Raw genomic sequence first — 27915 nt, 5'->3', positions numbered from 1 at the left:
TATTTCAAGTTTAGTCTGTGTTGGACGTGGATTCTTCCTTTTAACAGAAGGTAAATATGGTGTTTTGTGTATTTTATGGAGTTGTCTGCGAGTTGAAGTAGAATTTTTTTAATTATAGCAAACATCCAGTCAGATTTTTCTCCCCACTGCTAATTTGCATCATATATTATAATGTAATAATAAAAAAGTATAACAATACAGATGGGAATCTATACTTTTTCTATTTCTTAGTGTATTACAGAGGCTTGATTATATTTTTCTTACTTCTCAAATAATTAATGTAATAAAAATTTATTTAATAATTATGTTTGTTGTCATTAAGAACAGTGTAACTTAATTTGCTATTAATGTCAACATATTAAAAATGTATTAATGCTGTAATACTGTAATTTATTGTAGTAATAAAATAGTTATGTTACAGCAAATAAAAGTCTTTATCTTTATTTTTTCTATACATTTCTATTCGTTTGTCAAAATACGTGAAGCTTAAAATTACATTTTGCAATTCCATTCAGAAATTTTGGATTGTGAATAATTTAATACTCAAAACTATATTTTTATCTGTACTGATTTATTTTTTTAGATAAAAGTGGTGTCTAGTTTTCTGGAGCAGAATTGTATTAATTATGTAAGTACTCTATTTTGTGAAAGTATATACTAGATCAAGATAGAAAGCTATCATTTTAATCATTTATTTCATCTCAACTCCATTTTTGAAAATTTTTTTGTTAAAATATTTTTTAAAAATATTTGTGTCATATTATGAAATCATATAATATTATATTTTATATATTAATAATATTACATTTTATATATTATGATATTACACATATAGTATAATATTATATTTCATTTGTTTGCATATACATATGAAAATGACAGTTGAAAGTCAATGAGGTATTGCACACTGCACAAAACTAAAAAAAAAAAAAAAAAAAAATTTAAAAAAAGGAACAGTTGTATATCTCCCGTTCTACTGGGTCAATTGACGAAATTCAGCTTGCATTTTTCATGTCTCGAAAGTGTGATGTAGAATATGTATTAGTTTTATATATAGCATTGTTCTAATATAGGTATTTTGACACAAAATCGCACTTTTTCTGAAATGACATGCCAATTTTTTTTCCATATTTCAACTCTACGACTAAAATTATACCAAACTGCCAAGTTTTGTAAAAATTGCACGAGCAATTTTCAAAAAAATCAGCTTCTCAATGTTAATTGAATTTGATATATATTTATTAATATCTCGTTTTTATTAAACTTATTTGATTTTTCCTTTCATATTTAAAAATTTAGGTTCATTCCAAATCAAATTGACCCATTTTTATGATTTATTTTTAAATAACTTTCATAAATTTTTCGAAAAAATTTTGAATTATAACCTATAAAAGTTTTGTGCCTTCATCTTAAAGTAGATGTGTTTCTAAGTGTACCTGCAAAAAATTAGTGTCTTTTATTCAAAATTTCTTAAGTTGTACTTGAATTTACATTTTGATGCGATTTAAATTTTGTCATGTTTATTATAAGCGATAATAACAAAAATATGGTTTATTCACTTTGTTAAAATTATTTGAAAATATGAACGATGGCATTTTTCTGCTCTTGCATAATGAAGAAAATGGAAAGGAAACCAGGTTGCTATAAATTAAGAAGTTTGTCAAGGGAATTATTCTTGGTGCAAACTGAGAAAAATTTGGTAAGATAAATTTTAAAATTTCTACATAAATTTCTCACCAAGAATTACAAAATTTAATATCTAGGCATAATTTGAGTCATAGAAATTGGTAATACTATTTCAGAAAAGTCTGATTTTGTGTCAAAATACCTACGTTAGACCAAAGCTATATATAAATCTAACATATATCCTATATATCTCAAGTCGCACTTTCCAGACATGGAAAATGCAATTTGAAATTCGTCAATCAGCTCAAGAGAACGAGAAATATAGAACTGTCCCCCCCTTTTTTTTTTTGCACACTGTGCATTGCATTTTCTGTCTTAGGTATTTTTTCCCCTTGTGTGTGATCAGGGATTCATTATATATCAGTGTTCAACAAACATGTAGATTTGCATTTTATTGAGTGAACTTAGATGTTATGAAAATTTTGTTTTATTCTATGAGCTTTTAGATAAAAGTAACACATGTGAAATTTCAGGATATGAAGTTGGAAAATTATTTGATGAATTCAGTTTATATAATGACATAGCAGTAACTGAGCAGTTAGTTTTTGAGCCATAGTAATTTTCTATGAATCCATATATCTGATGACATAATGTGTTAAATAAATACTTTTAAATAATTTTTCTTTCTTCAAATATTTTCCTCCTTATATACACATTATTTTCCCAGTCATCTGAATTTCTTAATTTTTTTTCCCTCATTTTTTGCTATTTATTTGAATTTCTGTATGTCAACAAAGGTTTCAGCTGTTAAGTGCTGGTAGTAAAAAGTTTTGGGTTGATCTTTACAATATGGTAACTGGTAGTTTGGCGACATTTTGGAGGCGATAAAGGTTACTATCTGGCACTTTGGTAATAATGTGAGCAGTACTCAGTTCCGATTACGCATTATTTTGTGTGAGGGAAATGAGAGATCATGGGATATGTCATGTGATATTAATGGACGAATTACGGTTCCTTAATCGGAAAAGGGGGGAAATCGGGAAATAATCTGGAAATTTTGTATTTGGCTTTACTCTGTGTTGTGTGAAACAGTGTTCGTGAATTTTTGGATCCCATGGCCGTAACTAAAGTGAATTCCAAATGGGTATTTATGTATGTATTAATTTAATGTATGTGCTCATTTATATTTTAAGTAGTGTTTTTGAATTTAATTATATTTAATTAAATGATAGTTATTTTGTGAATTTTATGTTTGTAGGAATTTGGTATACGTTTTAGTTGAAGTAAACGTGCATGGAAATTATTTAAATATCTGACACTAAGTATTTGTAATGGTTGCGGTATGAATTCGTTGGTGACGTGTATAATGTAATAGATGATTTAGAGGTAAAAGTTTTTGGATATTGTATTTATTTTATATGTGGAAATGTTCATTACTTTTTCGCGATCAGGTAATTTCATATATGTTCTTTTTACCGGGTTTAAAGATTGAGAAAATTGTCATGTGTTTTCGTGAAATTTTTCTAATTTATGAGAAAAAAGCAGTGTACATGGATATAGTGAAGAGTGTGCGCAATGCCATTTTTGTGCAATTCTGGGATGTTTTTTTAAGTAAAAATAAGTCGGCTTGTACATGGTTTAGTGGTATTTTAATTAAATGATAGTTATTTTGTGAATTTTATGTTTGTAGGAATTTGGTATACGTTTAAGTTGAAGTAAACGTGCATGGAAATAATTTAAATATTTGATACTAAGTATTTGTAATGCTTGCGGTATGAATTCGTTGGTGACGTGTATAATGTAATAGATGATTTAGAGGTAAAAGTTTTTGGATATTTTATTTATTTTATATGTGGAAATGTTCATATTTGGAAAGGGTAAATACTTTTTCGCGATCAGGTAATTTCATATATGTTCTTTTTACCGGGTTTAAAGATTGAGAAAATTGTCATGTATTTTCATGAAATTTTTCTAATTTATGAGAAAAAAGCAGTGTACATGGATATAGTGAAGAGTGTGCGCAATGCCATTTTTGTGCAATTCTGGGATGTTTTTTTAAGTAAAAATAAGTCAGCGTGTACATGGTTTATGTGTGTGTGTTATTTTGAAAAACGCGTAAGGAGTATGGTATTGTGCACTTTTTCCCAATTTTGCAGTGAATATTTGTCATAATTAAGCAGTTTTGTTAGATAAAATTTGTAGCATAAGTGTAATTCGGCTAGTAGATTGTTGGAAGAAGTGTTCAGTAGATAAAAAGAAAAGAATATGTTTTTACTTCGTGAAGACAAAATGGCGGCAGGAAAAAAAAGTAGAAAGTTGCTGTAGGAGAGTTGGTTGCCAAATTTTCGCCAAAAAAACGCCAAGTTATTATAATGTAAAGATCAACCAAGTTTTGCTTTGCAAATATATAAGTAGGACCTGTACTTTAGTGAGTGTAATTGATATGACAGAATTTAAGGATGAAAAATATTTGAGAATTTAGAAATGTATCAAGCAATAAAATTTACTGATGTGAAATTTTAGAATTTAGGAGAGGTACAGGTTAGAATTTAGGAGAATTTAAGGGCAGCAAAAGTTTTACAATTTTGGGAGGCCTCAGGCAGATAATTTAGGCCCTACAGATTTGAACTGAACAGCAAAATGCCTAGCAATAATCCTGCATACAAATAAATTTTACAGAATTTTTCAGAAATTAGCTCAATAAGGCTGAAATTTACTTTTTAGTTATTTGCATTAAGATGCCACTCATATCGAGTAGTATCCTCCACTCATAAAAATGACTAAGTGGCTAAAGAAGTAAAACACTGCTAGTTTATGCCAAGTTTGGTTCCTATGAAAAGATTGTTTTTTCTCCTCGTGTGCAGTGTAAATACAAGTCATTTTCCATATGAAAGTTCTATATAGAAGCATTTTCCCTTTAAGTAGATAATCTTTGCTTATTGTACCATTATTAATTTATCCACATGAGTCATGAGAACTGTTGCAGATTTTTGAAATCAGCATTTGTTAAGCGTTGGTAGGTTCTTTATTTTAAGGTACAAAGTATGTTTACTGTTCTTTTTAAAATTAATTATTTAAGGATCCTTGAAATGTGTGATCCTTTAAAACTGTCTCTCTGTGATAATTTTATTTTATGAAATTTTTGAGTTATTTTTTCAGGTAATTTAAGTTAGTAGACATAACTTAATTATTTAATCAAAAATTTAACTGTACACATTTTTTACAGATCTGGATAGTAGATTGCTTTTTAAGTTGGTATATTGTTTTTGTTAACACTGTTTTATTTTTGTGAATGAGTGTTTATTTTCAAAACAGTTACAGCATTTACAAAATGTACAATTAATTTTTCCATTCATTTGTTTACTTTATAAATGAAAGTGCATTATCGAAAGAGATGTGATTTATTTTATTTGTGAATTTTATATGTGGAATATTAACAAAATGTAAATTTTCTTCCAGGTCCAAGGTTACATTCAAGATCACTTTGACATCTGATCCTAAGTTACCTTTTAAGGTGTAAGCAGATAAATTATTTTTATAGTTATTTTACTTATACAGTACAAAGTCCATATTTTACTTATACAGTACAAAGTCGGGACTTCTTCAATTCCGGATTAGGGTTTTTTTCCGGATTATAGATCATAAATTTAAATCTGGTAAGATGACATGTAGAAATTATACAATTAAAAATATGAAACCTTAATTTATGAAATAAAGAGCAATTATGATCAGGGTATCAAAATTTATGAAAAAAAGCTTAATATTTATTTGTTTACTTCATTAAGCATTTCTTTCAATGTAAGTTGTTTAAGATGCTTCCACAAAAAATTCCTTTTTCTTTTTTCTTGTGTCATCCAATGCCATACTCCTTGCATAATTTTGAGACAGATGTTCTGTTATCCATTTTTTGCAGCAATTCCACTTTCTGTTTGATGGACATCAAAACATGGTTTCGCTCTGTAGATCTTTTGGCAGCTCCAGAATTGGAAACTCTTTTTGACATAATCAAATGTTCAAGCTTAATTTTTATAAAATTGCTCTAACAGTCTCAAAAAATAATAAGCCGGATCCAATTAGAATATAAAGGAACAGCGCAATCTGCAACATTAAGCGAAGAAAGTTTGTGGCTTTGAGGTCCGGATTATAAATCATTCTGTATAATGGACGTTCGGATTACGGACTTTGTACTGTAGTTGAAATAAAAAAATTAAATCTTTTGCAATGTTATTACATTAGAGTATTTACTCTCTTGTATAAATAGATTTTTTACAATTCTTTGCTTAAAGGAAGCTGTTTTTTATTTATTATTTAATATTTCTTATGTCTTAATTACCATATTTACTCATGTATCCTCCTCCCAAACCTTTTTTTTTTTTTAAACTAATTTTGTTGTATGAAAATTGAGAGGGGAAAATTATGAGAATAATTTCAATTTTTGAAGGATGGGGTTATAGTAAATATGAAACAAATTATATGGATAAACTACTTTTAACCATCAAAATATTACTCATTTAAAATAAACTTAAATTCTATAAAAATACGTAACATATTAACCACTGCACTATCTAACAAGATATCTTCATTTCTGCTTCCTTGTTATCTTTAATCTTGCCCATTTTTGTTGTTGATCATTACTACACCTCAAATCATCTAATGCTGCTGGAAGATCTTCTGAACTTTCGAGGACATTAGATAGCTCTGTTGTCTTGAAGCTCTTCACAGTTATTACTTTATCAATCAGAGCCTATAGACCCATATTTCTTGAACAAATCAGTTAATAAGATTAAAACAATCACTACATTGATGAATCAATTTTGAAACTTAACGGAATTGTGTTTTCTGAATGTTCTGAGAAAGAAGAAAGTTTCGTTAATCCTTAAAAAGTGTTTCAGAAATTTCTGGTGGATAGTAGATGAAATATGCAGGTACAATATGTTGTAAATATACTTGGCATGAAATTGTGGATTTTTCACTTTTGAATATATATATTTGTATCATTTTGTAAAATCTGAAATTCATATTATATTTATGTTACTTGAAGCAACACAGTTTAATTTTTTCTGAAGGGCAACTGAATATTTAGGGAATTTTGTGATAGAATAAAATTGGCTTTATTTTATACAAAATTCAAAATGTTCCTCTTTACCAAGGGTGCATGCTTACTGTACTAACATGTATTCAATAAAATGCCTTTGGTTTTCATTAACGCTATTTCCTTTTCACCTGCCAATTAAAGGGATTGTTTATTCTCTACATGCATTGATGTAATGGTATTTTTAATCTGTAATGATATTTTTGAATGAATTAATTAAATTAAATTCTAATCATATTCCTAAATAATGTGTTAGTGATTCTATACCCAAATTGCATCCCTGTTTCTAATTTTTGGCAAAATCCTTTCTTTCTTATAAATTATATTAACCTATTGGCACCTTCCAAATCACCAAACCCATAAATCTGTCATATTATATAAAGTCCTTATAGAACACTCTGATGAGAAGATAGCATCACCTCATGATCACGATTAGCATTACTGATTGGATGAGCATCATGATGCTCACATATCTATAAATAGGGCTTCTCGAATTTATCGATAGCATACAGGATGAATGCAAATAGCATGCAGGATGAATGTAAATAGCTTTTGAGATGGATGTTGAAATAAATGTATAATTTTATATTCAAAATTTTATCTCATTTCTGTTCACCCGACTGCGCAACACCAACAATGTATAAGAATCTACATTACATTGATAAAATAAAAAAAACTATGCACATCAAAATTCTGAATTAAATGTGTAATAAACCCTTAAACCTTTATTTTAATTTGGGTATTTCCTCTTTCTGTTCTAAAATTAGTTGCTTATAACAAACTTTTGGCAAACTTATTGAACTTGAAACTTAAACTTTTAAAATCATCACATGTTTTGCACTACAGAATTAAAACTCGCAGACTAATAAGAGATAATTTTTCAGCTTTAAGACAGGAATCTTTAATGATGTGTTTTAGAACTTTAGAAAAGAATTTTGTTCTTGTCTCTAAATGGAAGTGAGATAGTTTTTAAATCCCACACATCCAAAAAAGTCACTTACCCCAGCATTCCATACTGTGCTATATGTTTTTTTTTTTTTTTTTTTTTTAATTTTTTCTTTTTAAATTCGTGTAAAAAGTAAACAATGTGCTTGATACTTTTCAACAATGATTTTTTTAAAAATTCTTTGAAATTCAGTATATAAATCTATATAAGCAGAAGATTTTTTAATTATAAAAAAAAAATTATTTGATATTTTTGCAGGCTAAGTGTACCAGAAAACACTCCATTTACAGCTGTTCTGAAATTTGCTGCTGAAGAGGTTGGTTTTATGTATTTTTTAACAGTGCTTATAAATGTATTTTCATATGTAGAAGTTGTGGTTTATGATGATATATATGTCTGTATGAATCAGTTTATTAATGCTGTGCTTAGCTTATTTGGAAACTTTTGGGTACTCTCAGAATATCCAGACCTCAATAGAAAAGCCTTGGAAAAGTATCAGTGAAGCAACACATCATGCCATCGAAAGGTATTTAAACTGGCTACTCACAATGTTGCAAAAATGTATTTTTTTGGCAACCCGAGTGTGTGAATAGCATCCCCGAGACAGCCTTCCACTTCTCCAGACATTTTCACCAGTATGTCTGCAGACTGCGATTCCTTGTGGGAATTTGAGAATTTTAGCTAAGAGTGGACTGTATACTATTTTGCAGTTTTTCTGTCTTTGACAAAATTTTGGACTTAGCTATCTGCATGCATAGAGCAAAATGTGGCTTGATTAAATGCATTGCGTGCCATTTTCATCTTTTTCATTGTAAAATTTTGGTTTCAAGATAGTGTGGAACTTTGATAAGCAATATGATAAACAATAAAGTACATAAAAATTAATAGTTAAGAAAAAGTCCAACAAATAAAAGTAGTAATAAATTGCATTTATTGATTCTATTCCTGATATGAACTTTTGATTTTTACTGTGCAAGTCCACATAAGTTTGTAAAATTAATCCATTGTATCAAGCTTACAAAATATGCATATTAACCCTTTCAGGACGGGCGTCCCATATACGCAATCCCTAAGAACGTCTCTTACAACCGGGCATCCCATCCATGCATCACTAGAGATTGCATTCAGAGGACGGGTGATGCATATACGCATTTTAAGCTGGAATGTTTTTCTGAAGGCCATTAGATGGCATCATATGTCCATTACTTTTGAAATTAACACAGTTTTAGGTTCTTGACCTTGAGTTAGATATATTCAGCTTGACTTTGGTATTTTACTCATCAGCTCTTGTGAGGGTGGGGAGGGAAAGCGTAAACAGAGGTGAGCTCTTTAAATCGCTACGTGCTAATGAAAAGATTCGCATGTCTGATTTATATCCAATTCCTTTTTTTATTCTATTTTTTCCCCACAAGCGGCCGAGCGGTAAAGTCGCTGAACACTGGTAGTTTGGTCCGAGGTTCGAATCCTGCGAACGGGCTATCTGCATGGGCATTTTAGTGGTTTTCCCCATGTGTAATGTGTATATGAGCCAGTTTCCCTTAGAAAGTCCTCCACAAAGGCATCCCTTCCCTCAAGGTTCGTTTCCACTACTGCGTACGAACGCGTTGCGTCAATTGAAGACACGCCTATGGCATCTGTACAAGCATTTCCACTGCTGCATATCCGTAAAATATTTTCATTTTCCACCGCTAGGTGTCACTGTAATATTTTGGCGCCAAACAAGCAGTTTGCGAGTTAAGATGCTGAACATCTGAATTTTTCCCGCTTAAGCGAGTATTGTTTGTTTTGGATTTGATATGGATCCTGACGTAAAACGCAGAAAAGTTTTGTTTACTAAATTCCATGTTATTGGAAATTTTTATTTCTGCTTATGAACTGCGAAAGTAAAGTACGCTAGCAATTTTTACATAAGTAAGGTTATAATGCATATTATGAACGTCACTAATTCCATAGAAGCTTAAGTAAATTAAAAAAAAAAAAAATGTGTTTCTAGAAGCCTTAAATATTATGAAATAATATATATATTATTAAAACTAAAATGTACTGTTAGTGAAAAAGTAAACAAATAAATAAATAAAATAAAAAAGTTAAAGGGATTAAAAAATAGTTGGTACTTTAAAAGTGCAGAGCAACCGTAAAGAAAGGTTCACGATATTTACGCAAAATTTGTAATGCTTCAGGGGCATAGCTGGATGACTTATTAGAAATCTCGTTTGTTTTAAAATGCACTATGGGCAGTTATATTTTATGCATAATCCATAAAATATTACTTTTAATTTAAACATTTTTAATTTATATCTCTTTTTATAGAAGTTATAAAAATAAGATTTTTCTCTTTATATGTACACACATTAGGTAAAGAAAATGGAAATATTTAATTAATTAATTCCTGCACTTCTGCTGGAGAGGACTGAATTTAAAAGCAATTATTATAGTAATTTTTTGTTAAAAAATGTTTAGGGCATTAATACTGTCTCATGTTAATTGGAATGAAAGTTTAGAGTCGTAAACATCCCAAAGTCTGAGCACATGTATATACATTCACATAAAAGTCAAACGAAAATATATATATATATATATATCTGCAGGGTTTCAAAATAAATTAAATTTAAATAATTCTCTTGCGCCATTGCTGCAAGGAATGAAATTTGAATTTAACAAACATTTTCTATTCATAAAAAGCAAATTAAAAGTTAATTAAATTTAAATGAAATTTAATGCAAACAAATAAAGGATTAATTATTGTTGCGAACTAATGTACAATATCATTTAAATTCTGAGAGCATATGTAAATCAAGTGCAAGTATCAAAATCCATGAATAAATGTATAATTCCAAAAATTTATTTATCCTATTATTCACTTATGCATTTTTATAAATTTTTTAGGATTAAATTTATCCTATTATTCATTTTATGCATTTTTATAAATTTTTTAGGATTAATAAGCTATCCTATTATTCACTTATGCATTTTTATAAATTTTTTAGGATTAATAAATTTTTGGAATTATACATTTATTCATGGATTTTGATACTTGCACTTGATTTACATATGCTCTCAGAATTTAAATGATATTGTAGATTAGTTCGCAGCAATAATCAATAATTTTTTGTTTGCATTAAATTTCATTTAAATTTAATTCACTTTAAATTTGCTTTTTACGAATAGAGAATGTTTGTTAAATTCAAATATATATGTACAGGATATGCTTTAAATTAGTATTATATAATTTTCAAACTTTTTTGCGGGAAAAATTTAAATAAATAAGAGCATAAATAAAACAATATAATTATTAATGCATATAATAATAGATTATTAATGCATATAATAATTATTAATGCATATAGTAATAGAAATTAATTATTAATGCTTATAATAATAGAAATAAATTATACAACACGAATATAGATCAAATTGGAATAAAAAGGTAAGAAAGTTGCAGACAGGGTGCAAAAAGCGTTATCAGGTTCAATGTTCCTTCTAACCTTCTTCGGGAACATGCAAGGACCTGACTCGGAACAGAGAGCTTACTAAAGCTATGTTCAAAACTGTGGGAAGTAAACAGGATACACAAGAAGGGTATACAAAACCCTTTATTTTTCTCTATTTACAATGACTTCCGTACTTTGGAATACACCGACCCGCTACTTGGGGTCAAAACGTAAAAGTATAAAAATAAAACTAAACTCTAATTTAACTTTAGAATAATAAACGTGGAAGATTGGCCTTATAATAACATCAAGCGTATGTAGTACAGAGAACTGTGAACACTACAATATGTTTAAATTTATCAAGAGGATTAAAACCTCTGGCCTGGAAGGCAAACAGCAACTGCGTAACTTCTAAGGTAAGCAGCCTGCTTCGACTCACTGCTTCCTCTCTCTCGCTTGGCAAAAAAGCCACAACTTAAATACTTGGCGTTCGCCAGACAAACTTTGCATAAATACCTTCACGCTTATAATTTTGGCCGGAAGTAGAAAATAAGAAGTGATAGTAAAGATTTAAAATAAAATAAACGTTAGTAAAACTTAAGATCCTTACATACTTCCCGCCAGAGTTAATTAGTTTGAAACTGAGGTCTAAAACGACCTTGTTGAAAACTTTTAGCTCTAGAATCTAATGCGAGGCCAATTTTTTTCAAATATTTTTCGCTAGAAACTAAAAATTTAAAAGAAAGAAATTTGTTTTTACAATAGCAGCTCCCAGGATACACAATTTTTTTTCATCTGTACTGCATCTAAACAGGAGCTCTTATTCAAATCTGGTTCCTTCCAGAGATCTGGAAGGAAAACTAGTTTAATGAAATGTTACACAATGAAAATGGCAAGTAAAATGTATAATTATACTTCTCTTAACATTCTTATTTCATTCATGACTATTTTAATTATCTCTCCCCGTGCTCTCTGACTTGTGTTGTAAAAGAACACCAAACACGAATGTGTTTCTGTCTACGTGTTCCACACTTCCTCCTACAATCAAAACACTAACGTGTTAAAATTCAACATAACAAGACCTCTTAACACACCCTAATTTCAACTCTAAACTCTGAGGTACTATTCTGAAAGTGTCTAACTCTGAAGTGTAGCGTCAGAGAGCCTAACTACATCATTCAACCTTTAACACATATTCACCATGATCTAGACTTTTTACAGTCACACAAATAAAAAAAAAATTTAACATTCACTTTTACCATATCACGGTATTTCTTAACATTTAAAATAACAGTTCACATTGTATATAAGAACATATCAACATGCCGTTAATTTTACACATTTTGAAAACATACATTAGTAGTACATTGTTAACTTCTATTCTTTTCAAAGCAAGTGCCAATTCTTTCTACATTGAAATACTACATTTCAAAAAGTCTTTTAGACTAAAACTTCTTTCTTGCTAGAATGTTTTAAATAAAATTTATACAATAACTTTTTACAATATTTAAGTCTTTACACAACGCTATTATACATCAACTTTAGTTTTACACGTGAGTAATTGAAAAACATAATACCAAAATCGGTAACAACTCATTTTTCGCCCTTTTGGCGATAAAGGTAGACCTCGCATGAGGTAAAACTTCTTGAAATCTGCCACTTGCAGTAAGAATGAAAGATTAACTTAATGTTTGCAAAGTAACATAAAATTTTACTTATCTTTGTGATATTCGGACATCCTTTTCTGGGCCCAGTCCTTAAAGGTATTGCAGACAGTTGTTTGATTTATCCTCCTTCTTGTACGGGCTCGCCCTTCAGTGCCTTCCTCTGGAAGCTTCCTTTTTTCACCAGTTTGGTCACCCTTGAATACCTTCTTTTTCTCCTCTGCTTGTGGTCTTGGCCGTTTGATGGCAGCTGGTCTGGGCGGAACCGGGAAACTTCTGTCGTGTTCCTGCTTGGACCTCGTTGCTGGCCGTTCAAATTTTCCTTGTAACTTTTCCTCCGCCGCTGATGGCCCTTCCGCAGTTCGGCGACATTTGCTGCGGAGAGTCCTGTTGGATGAGTAGATCTTCCGTTTTAGAGCCGGGTTATAGTTGCCGTCATTTCTCCTGGTTCTCTTCACATACGTCGTCCTTCTCCCTTCTTCATTCTGGGGGTGTTCGTGAACTCTCTTTTCTGGACGGTGGAACGGCTTCTTTTTCTTGCTACCTTCAATTTTTCCGCAGGGAAATTTTCTTTTCACTTGCTCCTGCCTCTTAATGGCTTGCCCTTGTACTTGTCGTTTTTCCACCTCTGGAGCTTGTGCCTGCGGTGTCTGCCGTGCCGGATCCTGCAAAAGATCTGAAAATATTTGCATTTTATTATGATCAAAGTAGGGTTTGATTTGATCAATGTTTGCGGAGCAGATTTCACCATTTCTGGCTTTTAACACTACTACAGCGTGAGTTATTTTTTCTATAACATATGGTCCTTCAAATCGTGCAAAAAATTTGGCAGTTTTATCTTCTGGTGCTGAAGAAAGTGAATGCTTAATTTTTAAAACTTCATCCCCTACTTTATAAGTTACTCCCCGTCGTTTCAAATCATAATAGAGCTTCTGTTTTCTTTGTGCTACTTCCGTATTCTTCATTGCTTCCTTAATTAGTTTTTCTATATCACCCATTTTAAATTCTGGGGCTCTTTGTTGCACATAAAATAATTTATCTAACGGCATTATAATCTTTGTGCCTAAAAATAACTCAGCAGGAGTTTTGCCCGTTGTATCATGTTTTGCGGTCCTAAGGGCGAAAGCAAATTCATTGACATAGTTATCCCAGCTTTTATGAAAATTTTTAACATAACTACGGATAATTTTCACTATATTTCTATTGACCCGTTCCGCTATATTTGATTGCGGCCGATACGGGACCATTTTTAAATGACATATGCCCAGTTTTTGGCACATGTCTTCAAATATATTACTTACAAATTGAGGACCATTATCCGATATAACTTCTAGGGGCGCCCCGTATTTTAAAATATATTTATTTAAAATAGAATCAGTAACTAATTTCGAGGAGGCTCGTTTTAAGGGAACAATTTCGGTCCATTCACTAAAATGATCAACCATAACAAGGAGATAGCGACTTTTATTTAACTGACTTTTTGGGAAAGGGCCCAATAAAGCGATGCCAATTATTTCATTTGGAAATTCAGATTTAATACTATTTAGAAACCCGGCCGGGCGGAAATTAATGTAATTAACTGCTTGACATGTTGGGCAGGACTGGACATACGCCCTTGTTAACTTTTGCAGTTCAGGAAAGTAGACTGCCTCGCGTACGCGTTGGATAGTTTTTCGAATACCAGCATGAGAAGCTAAAGGGCTGTCATGGAGCTCCTGCAGGATATTTAATCTAAGACTAGCTGGGATAACAGGTCGAAATTCGTTGTTGGAATTCGTAGTTTTTGTGTAGAATAATAGACCATCTATTAGTTCGTAATGGGCTGCCCTATTTCTTATCGCCACAATATCTTGGTGGCTAAAATTTTCAGGATCCTTCAAATACTCATAAATGCTTCCAAACTCCGGATCCTTACCCAGTTCGGTTATTACCGTTTCTCGGGAATTTATTGTACATGCTGTGAGCATTGCCACCTTTACGGTATTACCTTGCTCATCTATTTTAATTCTTGATAGGGCATCTGCTACGATATTTTCCTTTCTGGGGGTATGCTTGATTACCAGATTATATTCTTGCAGCTTGAGTGCCCATCTTATTAACCTTGGGGATAAATTTTTCCCTGAGTACAATCTAGTTACCGCCGCATGATCAGAGTACACTGTTATCGGCGCCTTTCCAAAATAGACTCGGAACTTTTGCACTGCTAACAGAACTGCAAGTGCCTCTCTCTCGGTCGCGGAATAGTTTCTTTGTGTTTGATTTAAAGTTCGGCTAAAAAATGCCACAGGCTGCTGATTTTGCGAAAGTACCGCTCCTACCGCATAATCCGAAGCATCCGCTGAAATTTCTAAATTCTCATCCTTTTCAGGAAATTTCAACACAGGGGCTTGCGTTAATGCTTGTTTTAGTTTTTCGAAAGCACTATTGACTTCGGCCGTCCATGAGAATTTTGCCTTTTTCCTTTTTAATTTTAACAATGGCTCAGCGATAGCCACAAAATCTTTTATAAAGGACCTATAATATGAACAAAGTCCTAGAAAAGAAGAGAGCTTCTTTGCCGTGTTTGGAGTCGGATACTTTTGTACAGCGATTATTTTTGATTCGTCTGTCTCTATTCCTTTCCGAGATATCTTGTAACCTAAATATTTTAATTCAGGGGCTGCAAATTTGCACTTTTCGACATTAACTTTTAGACCGGCCTCATTTAATAAAGAAAACACCTGTCTTAAATCCTGTACATGTTGGTCGAGATTATCACTAGTAATAATGATATCGTCTAAATAGATAAATGTGGACTTTCCAAGAACAGGTCTTAACACAATGTCCATGCATCACTGAAATGTTGCTGGGGCCCCTGAAAGGCCAAACGGCATACGCAAAAATGCATAAGTGCCAGACTTGGTTATAAAAGCAGTCTTAGGCACGTCCTCAGGCCTAACCCCTATTTGAAAATAACCAGTCGTTAAGTCTAAAGTCGTCATAAATTTGTTTGATTTTATGTTCCTTAGAATTTCTTCAATGATCGGTAACGGATATACCGGATATTTAGTTATGGAGTTTAATTTACGGTAATCAATAGCGAATCTCCACCTTTTTGGTTGCGTCAAAGGATAGTCATTATTTTTCTTACATAAAACCACCGGGCTAGCATAACTACTTGAGATAGGCATTATGATCTTTTTACGTAGCATATCGGTAATATGCCATTCTATAATTTTTTCCTTATTCTTATCATACCGGTATGGTTTTTGACGAACTGGCATTGAATCTCCGGTGTCAATACTATGGTTAGTAACCTGAGTAAATCCTGGAATATCACTAAATAACGAAGCAAATTCACTTACCACTTGTCAGATTCTTCCTTGCTCGTCATTAGGGAGGTGGTCAAGTTTTAACATCGGCGGTTCAGCCTTTTCTGCAAGAACTGGTTTCATTGTCAGCTTAAGGGACGCTTCATTAAAATCCAGTGTTGCTTGTGCGTCTGAAAGAAAAGCTATTCCTAAGATTAAATGTGCTTGCAGATTCTTTACTATAAAAAACATCACCTTTACTTGTTCGTCCTTGATACGGATATACAAAGGTACTTTACCTATGCACTTACATTTTTCTCCTTGCGCAGCTAACACTGCCGTATTATCCGAATTATATATGTGATATTTACGAAAATACTTCCTAAAAAAATCTTCTGCCACACAGGAACACTGCGCGCCTGTATCCAGGAGTGCGGTGGCTGGGATATTATTCACCAACACTTCAATCTTCGGAAGAGTCAAATATTTCACCATTACTGTATTTAACTTGTAGGAAGAGGGGTTTTCTTGGCCTTCGGATTTCCGCACCCTCCCGTCAGCAGAAATCCGTTTTAGTTTAAATTATTTTTCATTTCCGTGCTTTCCTTCTTTTTCCCCTGGCCTTGAGACTTTTTTCCTGGGTTGCTATTGAACTGTCGACGTTCGCCGGCTGTTTTTGAATGCTCGGGTTTCCTTGCCCACTGATTCGCTTTGCCTCCGTAGCCGTGTGCTTGAGTTTGCTGTAGTCTTGGTGTACCAAATTGGTTTCGCTGTTGATATTGGCGTCTTCTTTCGACGTCCGCCGTTCTTCTACTTTCAAACTGGATTGCTAGCTCAAATAACTTTTCCACTGTAGTCGGATTTCTTAATTCAATAATGTCTTGCACTTGGAGCAGTAACCTTGGAAAAATCACTTGAATTATTTCAGGATCTGGACGGTTTCCATACACGAGTTTGAAGACGTGAATTTTTCTTAAAATAAAGCTTGAGAGGTTTTCGATTCTTTGTTGATATATACTGAAAAGTTCCGTTTCTAATTTCGCACGATCCCTTACAACAGGGAAGGCTTTTAGTAGGGCAGTTTTGATCGTAAGTATAGGTGGGACTTCCTGCTTGACCCAAGAGACTTCTGTCTATACATTTGAACCAGTTAAGTGCTTGGCCCCTCAAAGCGCTGGTAGCTAAGGTAACTTTTTGAAACTCGTGCACGGGGTAGAGCATGAAGTGGTCATCCAATTTTTCCAAAAAACTGGTTACCGGTGAGTTTCCATTAAATGTTGCTTCTGGTTTCATCGAAGCGCGCATGGTCTGGACGATGTAACCAAATCCTTCCAGGGCGGCAGCTGGCATTTCTGGACTCTGAGCCGTTTCTGCAGGCAGCACAGGTTCTTCTTGAAACTCGGCCATGGTTATTCTTCTTCATTGGGCGCCACTATCAGGTTCAATGTTCCTTCTAACCTTCTTTGGGAACATGCAAGGACCTGACTCGGAACAGAGAGCTTACTAAAGCTATGTTCAAAACTGTGGGAAGTAAACAGGATACACAAGAAGGGTATACAAAACCCTTTATTTTTCTCTATTTACAATGACTTCCGTACTTCGGAATACACCGACCCGCTACTTGGGGTCAAAACGTAAAAGTATAAAAATAAAACTAAACTCTAATTTAACTTTAGAATAATAAACGTGGAAGATTGGCCTTATAATAACAGGAAGCGTATGTAGTACAGAGAACTGTGAACACTACAATACATTTAAATTTATCAAGAGGATTAAAACCTCTGGCCTGGAAGGCAAACAGCAACTGCGTAACTTCTAAGCTAAGCGGCCTGCTTCGACTCACTGCTTCCTCTCTCTCGCTTGGCAAAAAAGCCACAACTTAAATACTTGGCGTTCGCCAGACAAACTTTGCATAAATACCTTCACGCTTATAATTTTGGCCGGAAGTAGAAAATAAGAAGTGATAGTAAAGATTTAAAATAAAATAAACGTTAGTAAAACTTAAGATCCTTATAGCGTATGGGATTCGAACTCACGACTCCAAGAAATGAACATCCTTACCATCAGCTTTACCACTATGTTAGGATTGCACGTGAGTCGCATGCATATTTTGGCTTATATACATCATCAACTAAATCAATTCTTAAAAGTTTTTTGGTTCTATTTCAGTGTGCTATCATCTGAAAAATTTACCAGAGTTTGTTCTTCAGCTTCTAGTACATTTTTTACAAAAATCATTATCTTTTAAAGTGGCGTTCGGATTGAAGTTAAACGGGCTGCTAAAAATATATTTCATGTGCTTACAAATATATGTTATCCAAAAAGATATATTTATAAAGGGAAATAAAAATTTAACATACTCTTAAATGAACTGGAGTATTTAAAAAGCTATCAAATTTAATTTATAATTAATTTTGATAATGTTTTTAGTTTTTACCTGTTTCAAAAGAAAAAAATAGCAAATCTTTTAATCATATCTAATTTGCTATAGCAGTTTGATATAGTCAGATATTCATTTTCATTAAAGGTAAATGAGTATGCAGAACTAAAATATGATTATCAGAACAAATTTTGCTATTTCATGGACTTGGAATTATAATTTTTGCCGCTGATTTTCTTGAACTGAATTTCTTGAACGAACAAGTACTGTAGTTGTAGTTATCTTGTTTTTCTTATCTTTTTTTAACTAAATTCAGCTGATAGCTGTCTTTTTCAGCACACAGATTTCTTGCTATAATGTTAATTCAGAAATAAGTATTTTTTAGCAAAACATTCTTTCCCTATACGCGAGCGTTCATCGCTACTTCTGCCGCCATTAATTTTTAGTGACTGCACCTGATTGCTCCTTTTTTACCACGTGACCCCAACGCATCCGCAGACATACGGATAGAAGTTGAACATTGTTGAACTCCATTCGTATGTCATCCATCACTGCACACCGACCGGATTGCAGATGTCAATCAAAGTGAATTCGCTCGCTGATTGGAGAAACGCATACGCAGCAGTGGAAACGGGCCTTCAGGCAGATAGCTCTTGTGTGCTTTGCCATAATTAAATACACCAAAAACACCAAACACCTTTACTATGTATGGTCTTTTATGGTTAGTATGGGGAGTATTGTTACGTTTTGCATTGTCTTCAGATATATTTCCATTTCTTTTCTTTTTATTTCGGAAAGCCTCATCTCCAGTCTATTATGGCGGGAAGACGCCATTTTTTTGTGGAAGAATACCCTCATATGGTCAATGAACCATTTATTAATGCACATGAGGGTGATGATTCATTTTCTAAAGAGTTAGAAAGTGATACTTTTTCTAAGAGTTAGAAAAGATACTTCTCCGTTCTTCGAGATTTACCGCACTCAGTCTTCATTTTAAATTTTGCTACTTCTTACTGTAAATAGTCTTTATTGTGTTGTTTTATTAATTTTAAACTTTATTGATGGATTTTATCAATTAAAACTGTGGCATAATTTGAATAGTGCTTCCAAAAATTATTTTACAAGAAAAGCAATTTTTTAAGTATATTTTCATGTAAAATAAGGAAAAAAACGTTATTAAGTGCTAATTTTAACATATATAAGAGCTCAAGTAATAATCTAAAATGATACCAAAAATTACGATGCTAGAAGGAAACCTTTTTTGTGTGATTTTTTTAAATAAAATTAGGCTTAGCGATGCAAAACTTCCGTCCTGTACGGTGACTGCCTTCGATTCCCTTCCGTCCCATGCGAGCATCTTAAACGAAGGTGAGCCGTTGCGAAAAGGTTAAATAGAAACTTGTACAAAATTGAGTTTTTTAATAAAGGTGTTTATCAAAATAGTACAATGAGTGGTTTATTACGTCACAATTAAGATTGATTTGATTTAAATTGATTTTGGATTTGCTTTTGTTCTGGTTTGCTTCTTGTTTAAGTGATGGCTTCTAGCATGAATATGCCCCCAAAAATCAATTCTTAAGGAAAAATATTGCAGCCATGATATATAAGTTTTCTTATGCTGGTGTATAATACAGGGTGTTTATAAAGTCCTGGACCCATTTTGATGTTTAATAATTCATAAAATAATAAAGACTGATTAAAATTAATAACACAAATGGTTAGATAGACTCAAAAAGTTTCATGACACTTGTCAAGGAACTTCCACGTGTGCCCCCTTCATCGCATGGAGAATATCAAGTCGGTATTCAATTTCACGCCAGGTACCAGCAAGCATGTCGGCATCCACACAGGCTATTGCAGTTGTAATTCTGGCTTTTAGGTCATCGATGTTCGACACTCTCCTCCTGTAAACGCTGCCTTTTACAAATCCCCAAAGGAAAAAGTCCATAACATTGCAATAGTTGCCAAAAACAAAAGAGAAAAATGCAATTAATAAGCAGACGATATTTAGAAAAGTACAGGTATTTAGACTGGAAAATGAAATTATCTGAAATTAGCCACACGTGCAGACGATATTTACAAAAGTAAAGATGTTCAAACCTGAAAAGGAAAATATATAAGTTATTCCATCAATAAATGCCATAAGTTTGTTTATATCTTCATAATTTTATGAGTTATTAAACATCAAAATGGGTCCGGGACTTTATAAACACCCTGTTAGCATACAGTGATATATAAAAGATTTGGCAATAATGTAGTATGTGATTTATTACTTTTAGTTAGTTATTTCGTAGCTTGTATAATTGAAAAGATTCGCATGTCTGATTTATATCCAATTCCTTTTTTTATTCTATTTTTTCCCCACCAGCGGCCGAGCAGTAAAGTTGCTGAACACTGGTCGCTGCTGAACACTATTTTTGATAATTAAGAATATATAATTACAAAGGATTTCATTAAATAACATAGAACTGTTAAATTTTTAACTTAATTAAGTTCCATCCAGTTTCAAAATAAAATGCAGGAGTGGCTCAGAACTGTTTCTGTAGACATTATGAAAAGCAAAAATAAATACAAGTAATTAAGAATACACAAATGAAAGAAGTTATTCCATTAATAAGTTTAATAATGCATTCAATTTGAATTTCAGTAGCTTCATAATTAAAACAATAGGTTTATACAGTAAAAAATTCAATAGCTTCATAGTCAAATGTCTGATAAAATATCAGGGAAAAGAAATGATTAAAACATCAACCAATTTTAATGGCACCATTTGAAAAATAGATAACTAATTAAAAGTGATAGATTTTTTACATTGTTGCCAAAGATTTTGTACTCTTTTGAAAATTTTGCTGGAAATGTTTTAAAAGACACTCACTATTTTACTAATATATTTTTGCAAATGTGTGATAAAATTCAAACTTTTATACAAGATTGATTTCATTTAGGGAAGCCTCTGTTAAATTTTCAGAAATAGGTAAGCATCTCTTAAATCTTCAAAAACAAATTCTGAGTATGTCCTTGGTTTGTTTTGCCTTAAATAAACATGACAAAATTATGAAGGAGAAATTAGGGCATTCAGGGATAATAGGAGGATATTTTATTTATCTGAGAGGTGATATAAATTTTTGGTCAGCATTTTGTTGTTAAAATTTCATGTATATATGCAGTGTTTTCATTAGTACTGTAGAAATACCATTTGTGAATTTTTTAAATTTTTCTTATAGTTTAAAGTGACACCAGAAACTAGTGCTATAATTACAGATGCTGGTATTGGAATCAATCCATCCCAAACTGCAGGTAATATATTAATTCAGCTCCAGGTTTTTCATATATTAATATTTTATTTGCATTCATGTTGTATTATTTTTTATTATCTTAGTCTAATATTTTTAGAAAAATATACTGTGAATATTTAAAATTTTCTTAAATGACTAATCAATATTGTAAATTTATCTTATTCACATGTGATGTCACTCCTTTCACTCTGTTAGCTGAGATGTTATTCATAACTCTGAATTGTTTTTTTCTCACCAGTGGTCAAGTGTTTAAAATGATTACTGAATACTAGTAGTATGTTGTGGGTTTAAATTGAGGCAAATGGGCTGGGTCCATGGTCGATGTCTGTGGTTTTTTTCCATATGTAACATGAATATGAATCAGCTTCTCTTAGAAGTCCTCCACAAAGCCATTGTTTCCATTAGGCAGCTATTGTGTGTTTTGACATATTCAAATAAGTTAACCGAACATAATCTTTAGGTGTTATAGAGATCTAGATTTAGCATGCTTCTAATAGTGCTGTTCTGCTCTGGTGTATTTCTGGCAGAATGAGTTTTACTTTTTGACATTTTCTGCTTATGTTTATTTTGCATGGCATTATCACAGAATCATGTTTTCCTCCCAGTAAGGTTACAGAATGTCACTGACACTTTACAAAAACAGTTTTCTGTATAATCCTTTGATGACGCTCAATGAGCTGAGCTCACATTCCAGTTATTTTATGCAGTGGATACAGATGCAACTCACATTAAAAATTTAGGACTGACGGATATCACGTGCATTAGGAAAAAAAGAATTACTTAATCTCACAACTGCTGAAGAGTTAAATTTTCTTATTAGCATTTTGAGATATTGATTTGGCATTTTCAATATATTTGTTATATTTTGTTTTGTTTGGAATACAGAATGAGATTTTTTTTGGAAATAACTCCTAAAATGAATAGATAGTTTGACGGTTTTGTAAATGTAATTTCCGAGGAAAAATATTTATATCAAGAAATTGTAAACTGGTGTGAAAATTGAAGTTAATGTATTTCAAAGAAATGTATTTTTGATTATCTTAAATTTGAAAGTAAAAATGAAAAATATGTCCTCAAAACTGCATGTTAAGATTGTTCAAACAGAGGTGAATATCAAAAAAGTGAAGGATCCAATCCTGAAAGAAAATCTACTGACTCAAAGTTACATTGTATTAGAATTGGGAATGTCTTCTGGCAATCCAACTAAAATCATTTATAAAAGATTTGAAGTTAAAAGATATGTTTTAACTTAAAGTTGTTCTGCTTTTGCCAAAGTATATTATGGAAAGGAAAATAAACTATAGAAAATTATATGAAAAAAACCTAACTGCCAATAAATGGAAATTTGTGATATGGCATGGTTATATTTAAGTGAGTATAATAAAAGAAAATCAATCTATGAAATGGCTTCGTCAATATACAGAAAAATTCTTAACCTTATTTATGATAGTTGCTAGGTTTTGTTACAATGGTAAATTATAACTAAAAATTCTTAATTAAGATTAAAATTAATTTATTGTACTATCAGCAGAATATTTTAGAGCCAATTTTTGAAGAAGTAATTTCAGCCTTATATGGAAAGGACATCAAGCTGAGTTCATATGAACAAATATTCTAGTTGCATGTCTAAATCAACTACCGCTTATTTAGAGAAGAAGAAATCAGAAAGAGGAATGAAGTGTATCCAAGCCAATGAAATGCCTGTAAAATCACCTGATGACTTTTTTATGAACTTTTTCACTTTTGGATTGTTAAAACAAGCCTTAAGAAAATGGCATGCGAGAACTCAGAATGGACTTTGGAAAATGACCGAAAAGAAGTGGGATGAAATTGCCATTGATGGTGCTAAAGAAAATTTACTTTTATGGAAAATTTGAGCTAAGCTATAGCCAAGAATCAGGGTTATTAGATAGAAGTAAACAGCAGCAAGAAATATGCCCTTTATGAATAAAAATTAATTATCAAGATCATTTCCATAAAATGTGAATTGCCTTCTATATATCCAGGGTGTTTAAAAAAAGTTGCACTTTTATGTAGCTGTGAGGCACTGGTGCTCTCTATGAAGAACAAGATGCCAATGCCAGTGAAATGCAACAAAAAAAGAAAACGATTACGATTATTATATTGTAATTCAAAATAGATCACATGCTGAATGGTTTAAAATAAAGCAAAAATCTTTAGAACTGTTTTGTAAGTTACCTGAACAATATAGTTGTACTGGATTACGCTGAATAAAAACGTTCTTAAAGGAATAGTTTATTTGATTTTTGACACTGAATAATGAAAGAAAAGAACCCACAATCATTGGTCATGACAGTAGCTGTCTTTGATTTCCTTTAAAAAATGAATTGGATAAATTAGGCTTTTAGAATCTAGAAACTTGAATATATATATGCATGCAGCAGGGTGATAGGAAGGCTAATATTTTTCATAAATGAAGGTGTCAAAAGAATTCTATCTTCTTATGATCAAGTTGGTTTGAGATATTCTGAATTAAAATTTTGAGGCAACTTATACATGCTGCTAAAGATAGCTATGTATGTTAATTTTCCATGTACAAATTTCGAAAGGATTTCTTATGTGATAAATGAATTTTAATATATAACCATGGGTTTCAATTCCCAGTTTGTAGCAATGCTAAAATTTGAAATTTCATGTGGCATAAAATTAGCTTCAATGATTATTAACTTGACATTTTTAAATTGGGTGAAAGTGGTTCGGTTGCATAATTAATTTGGATTTGACAGTTTTTGTCCTAGATTTAATTTTGCATATAGCAATATCCCCTCCCCCAAGAGATCTTTTGGAGCTTATTAACTTGGAACTTTCTTTATACTGTATAAAATACTAACTTTCCTATTTGTATGCTACAATGTGCCATGCAATTCTTAACTTTCATGGTGTGAAAGCCTACTTTTTTATATTCATTTATAAATTGGAAACCAATGTGTTGCTGATTAACCATGCAGGAGTTATTCAGAAGTGCAGTTAAACATTACTATTTGAAATTATATCTTCTGTCATGAAAATTTTTTAAAAAGAAGTTCACAGATTTTCTAATCATATTTTATTCTTTTTAAACAATTTTTTGAAGCAGTGTTTAAAAAAAATCATCACATTGTATTTTATGTTTTGGGGCTATTCGTGACATTTTTAACCATGAAAGAAAATAATGTTAGGAAAAGGAATTTTTAAATCATTAATTAATATTCATAAATTACTCACATATTAACATTGCTACAATTTCTTAATGTAGTCTTAAGGCAATACTAATTTTGATAAGGTGAGATTAATTGCAGGTTTTTAGTGCTGTTGGAGTTGTGTTTTTGTGCTTATTAATAAGCTTTAAGTGGTACTTAGGTATTATTAATACAGCCACCATCATCACTTTAGTAGTTTCACCTAAGTATTGTTTCATCATTTTGTGCAGATTATTTTTTTCAAAATAAATATGTGATTTTCTATTGTGCCTAATACACAGTATTTCACTAGATCAGTGATTCTCAACCCTTTTTTTGTCGTGGCACACTTTTAATGATTTCAAAATTTGGCGGCACACAAAGAAAAAGATAAGTTTAAAAGTTGTTTACTTACATGCAATACACCATGTGATAATAATTTTGAATGTGAAATAAATTATGTACTACAAAAACAGCATTACATTTATTAAGGGATTAATTACAAGTTAATAATAAGAATACTTTTAATGAAAAATTTGAGCTTGATGTTTTTTGATAATTTCATTTATATTTGGTCATGAAAATGACAATGCTACTCTCATATCATGTTCTACATTTAACAGTAACATTTAACATTTAACATCTCGATCATTTTTTCGTTTTTATGTTGGTTAATACTGAAAATCTGAATTCACACAAATAATATGTAGAAAAGTGTAATAATATTTTTAAAGCTTTTTTGGCCATCATAAGATAATCCCATCTAATGTTAATCCAAAATGAATTAATTGATTCTTCCGAATATTTTAAAATTAAATCTCAATTATCAGTAAGCAAAATTACTTCTTCCTCTTCGTTCAATGTTAATTCAAATACAGAATTATTCGACACCAAAATCGGCTTTGATACCACAATTTGCGCACTTATTATTGTCTTAAAAACTGAATTACACCATTTCTCATGTGTACCATATTAAACTCATTATTATTCTCATATGTTCTAGTTTAAACCCATTATAATTTTTACTATACACATTTCTAAAATATGTTGGCAACACTTTAAGAATTTGGCGGCACACAAAAGTGCCGCGACACAGTGGTTGAGGATCACTGCACTAGATAATTCTTCCAAAGCATCAGTTGTAATATGCTGCATATTTTATGTAGAAATGTAGAAATAGCATGTTGTTTTCATCATGCCATAGTTTATGAGAATGCAGAACTGTAGAGAAAATGCTAGAATTGCTGCTGACATGCATCACATCTGAATATTACGCTGCACAGTATGAAAATTTTAAGTTTTTTCTTTCAAACCTATAATGTCTTCTTCAGTAGTTCCGATTGCTGATGTAGCTTTCTAAATCTTTGAAGGAGGGAGGCCTTTTTTTCTAATAAGCATAGCCTTAGACTAAATCTGCTAGTAAATGAATAAATAAGCTGGATCAGTGCTATATAAAGTCTGCTTATTCATCATCAGATAAATAAGCTGGTTGTAATCATTTAGGGATAATGTTGATAATACTGTTGTTGGCAAAGAAGGCATAAATTTCATTTGTGTTGCAGGGAATATGTTTTATGCCACTCCATCTTGTTGCAGGTACCCTCTCTTCAAACTAATTATAAGTTTATTTGTGAATGCCAGTGGTATATAGCATAATCATAGATGACTCTTAGCTTAATGAAACATACCATGTGCATTGCCTACCAGTGAAATCTAACAATTTGTGAAGAGAATATTACAGTTGGAATCTTCTCATGTTTATCATTGGTACACATTTCAAAAACCTTAATATAATTTTTGAACAAAATTTCATTAATTATGTAGGAAGAAAAATGTAATTGTCCTTGTGGGAGAACTGCTCATTGAAACAGTGTGTAAAATAGCTAAATTATGATCTGCAATCACTTTAGTAGTTTAATTTAACATATGGTACATGAAAACTTAGCTGTTGAATCATTCATCAACTTATACATGCTGCTAAAGATAGCTATGTATTGATCAGCTGTTGAAATCATTCTTATTGAATTATTTTGAAATACCAGAAATTTGTAATCAGGAGAATTATGATTTGAAATATTGTTGTGTTTTATTTGGATTAAATGTATTCATACTTATTGTTAATTATCACTGAAGTTCCTTTATGACAGATATCTATATTTTCTTATACTTTATCACTGTATTGTCCACTTTCTAATTTATAATTTTCTTATGCCACCATCTGTTGTATTGTTACCTATGCTAAATGCTGCCATCTATTGTGCTATAAATTAGTATGATAATGCTTGGTTATTATAATCTTAATAACAGTTCTGTAGTATTTTATCTATACACCATCTTGATTTTATCTTAGGGTATTCTTGTAATCATGGGTAACAGCAGCAGTGCTGTCATGTTTTTTAAGCAGCACGGAGACTGCTTATTGCTGCAATTTTATATCCAACTGTTGTAATGCTTGTCCTTTAATTATGTATATGCCATCAAGACATTAAAAGAAATCACCTTTATAAATCATTTTGCTGCATGCATTATGCTACTATGCTGTTTAATGTGATTTTATAGAAGAGAAATTTAAATAAGTAGCTTCTGCTCAGGATTTTTAAGCATAAAAGATGTAATAAAACTTTGTACTTTTTGACTTTTGTACAATAAAATGCAATTATAATTTTTATAGAATTAACAATCACATACTTAATTTTCTTTTGGTAGGTGATGTCTTCTTAAAGTATGGCTCTGAGCTGCGCTTAATACCTAGAGACAGAGTTGGCGACTTACATTCCAGCTGAAATATGTTTTCTTGGATGTATATACTTATTTATATAAATATATAAAATATTATATGTTAATGGTCTTTTATGATTTTATTTAGCTATAAAAGCTACATATTCAGTTTACAAAGATATATATAGAAAAATTTTAAATTATATATTAAGAATTTATATTCTTACACACTTAAATCACAAAAATTAAACAAAAGGTAATGCTTATTTCAGCATATGCATATTCACATATAA

At 31.5% G+C, this 27915-nt stretch overlaps 1 protein-coding gene across 1 annotated transcript; it reads left to right on the top strand.

Annotated features, from left to right (window-relative positions):
- The first annotated feature begins 577 nt into the window (after window positions 1-577).
- Window positions 578-27748, top strand: Ufm1 (Ubiquitin-fold modifier 1). The gene is made up of 5 exons (XM_035359176.2): window positions 578-628; window positions 5086-5142; window positions 7923-7980; window positions 21654-21726; window positions 27611-27748. Coding segments are annotated over exons 1-5 (267 nt in total). The 5' UTR covers window positions 578-626; the 3' UTR covers window positions 27688-27748.
- The last annotated feature ends 167 nt before the right edge of the window (window positions 27749-27915 follow it).

This window comes from Stegodyphus dumicola, chromosome 6, assembly GCF_044657685.1.
Source record: "Stegodyphus dumicola isolate Sdum_Otavi_A_Nest chromosome 6, ASM4465768v1".
NCBI lineage: Eukaryota > Metazoa > Arthropoda > Arachnida > Araneae > Eresidae > Stegodyphus > Stegodyphus dumicola.
Note: the sequence above shows the minus strand (reverse complement) of the source record. Positions and strands in the feature narration are given on the sequence as shown.

What these genes read in the sequence shown, in the direction of transcription:
- Ufm1 (XM_035359176.2), top strand. An exon ending in CCTAAGTTACCTTTTAAGGT is followed by an intron (nt 5,143 to 7,922) that starts GTAAGCAGATAA and finishes ATATTTTTGCAG; the next exon opens with GCTAAGTGTACCAGAAAACA. An exon ending in CAATCCATCCCAAACTGCAG is followed by an intron (nt 21,727 to 27,610) that starts GTAATATATTAA and finishes TTCTTTTGGTAG; the next exon opens with GTGATGTCTTCTTAAAGTAT.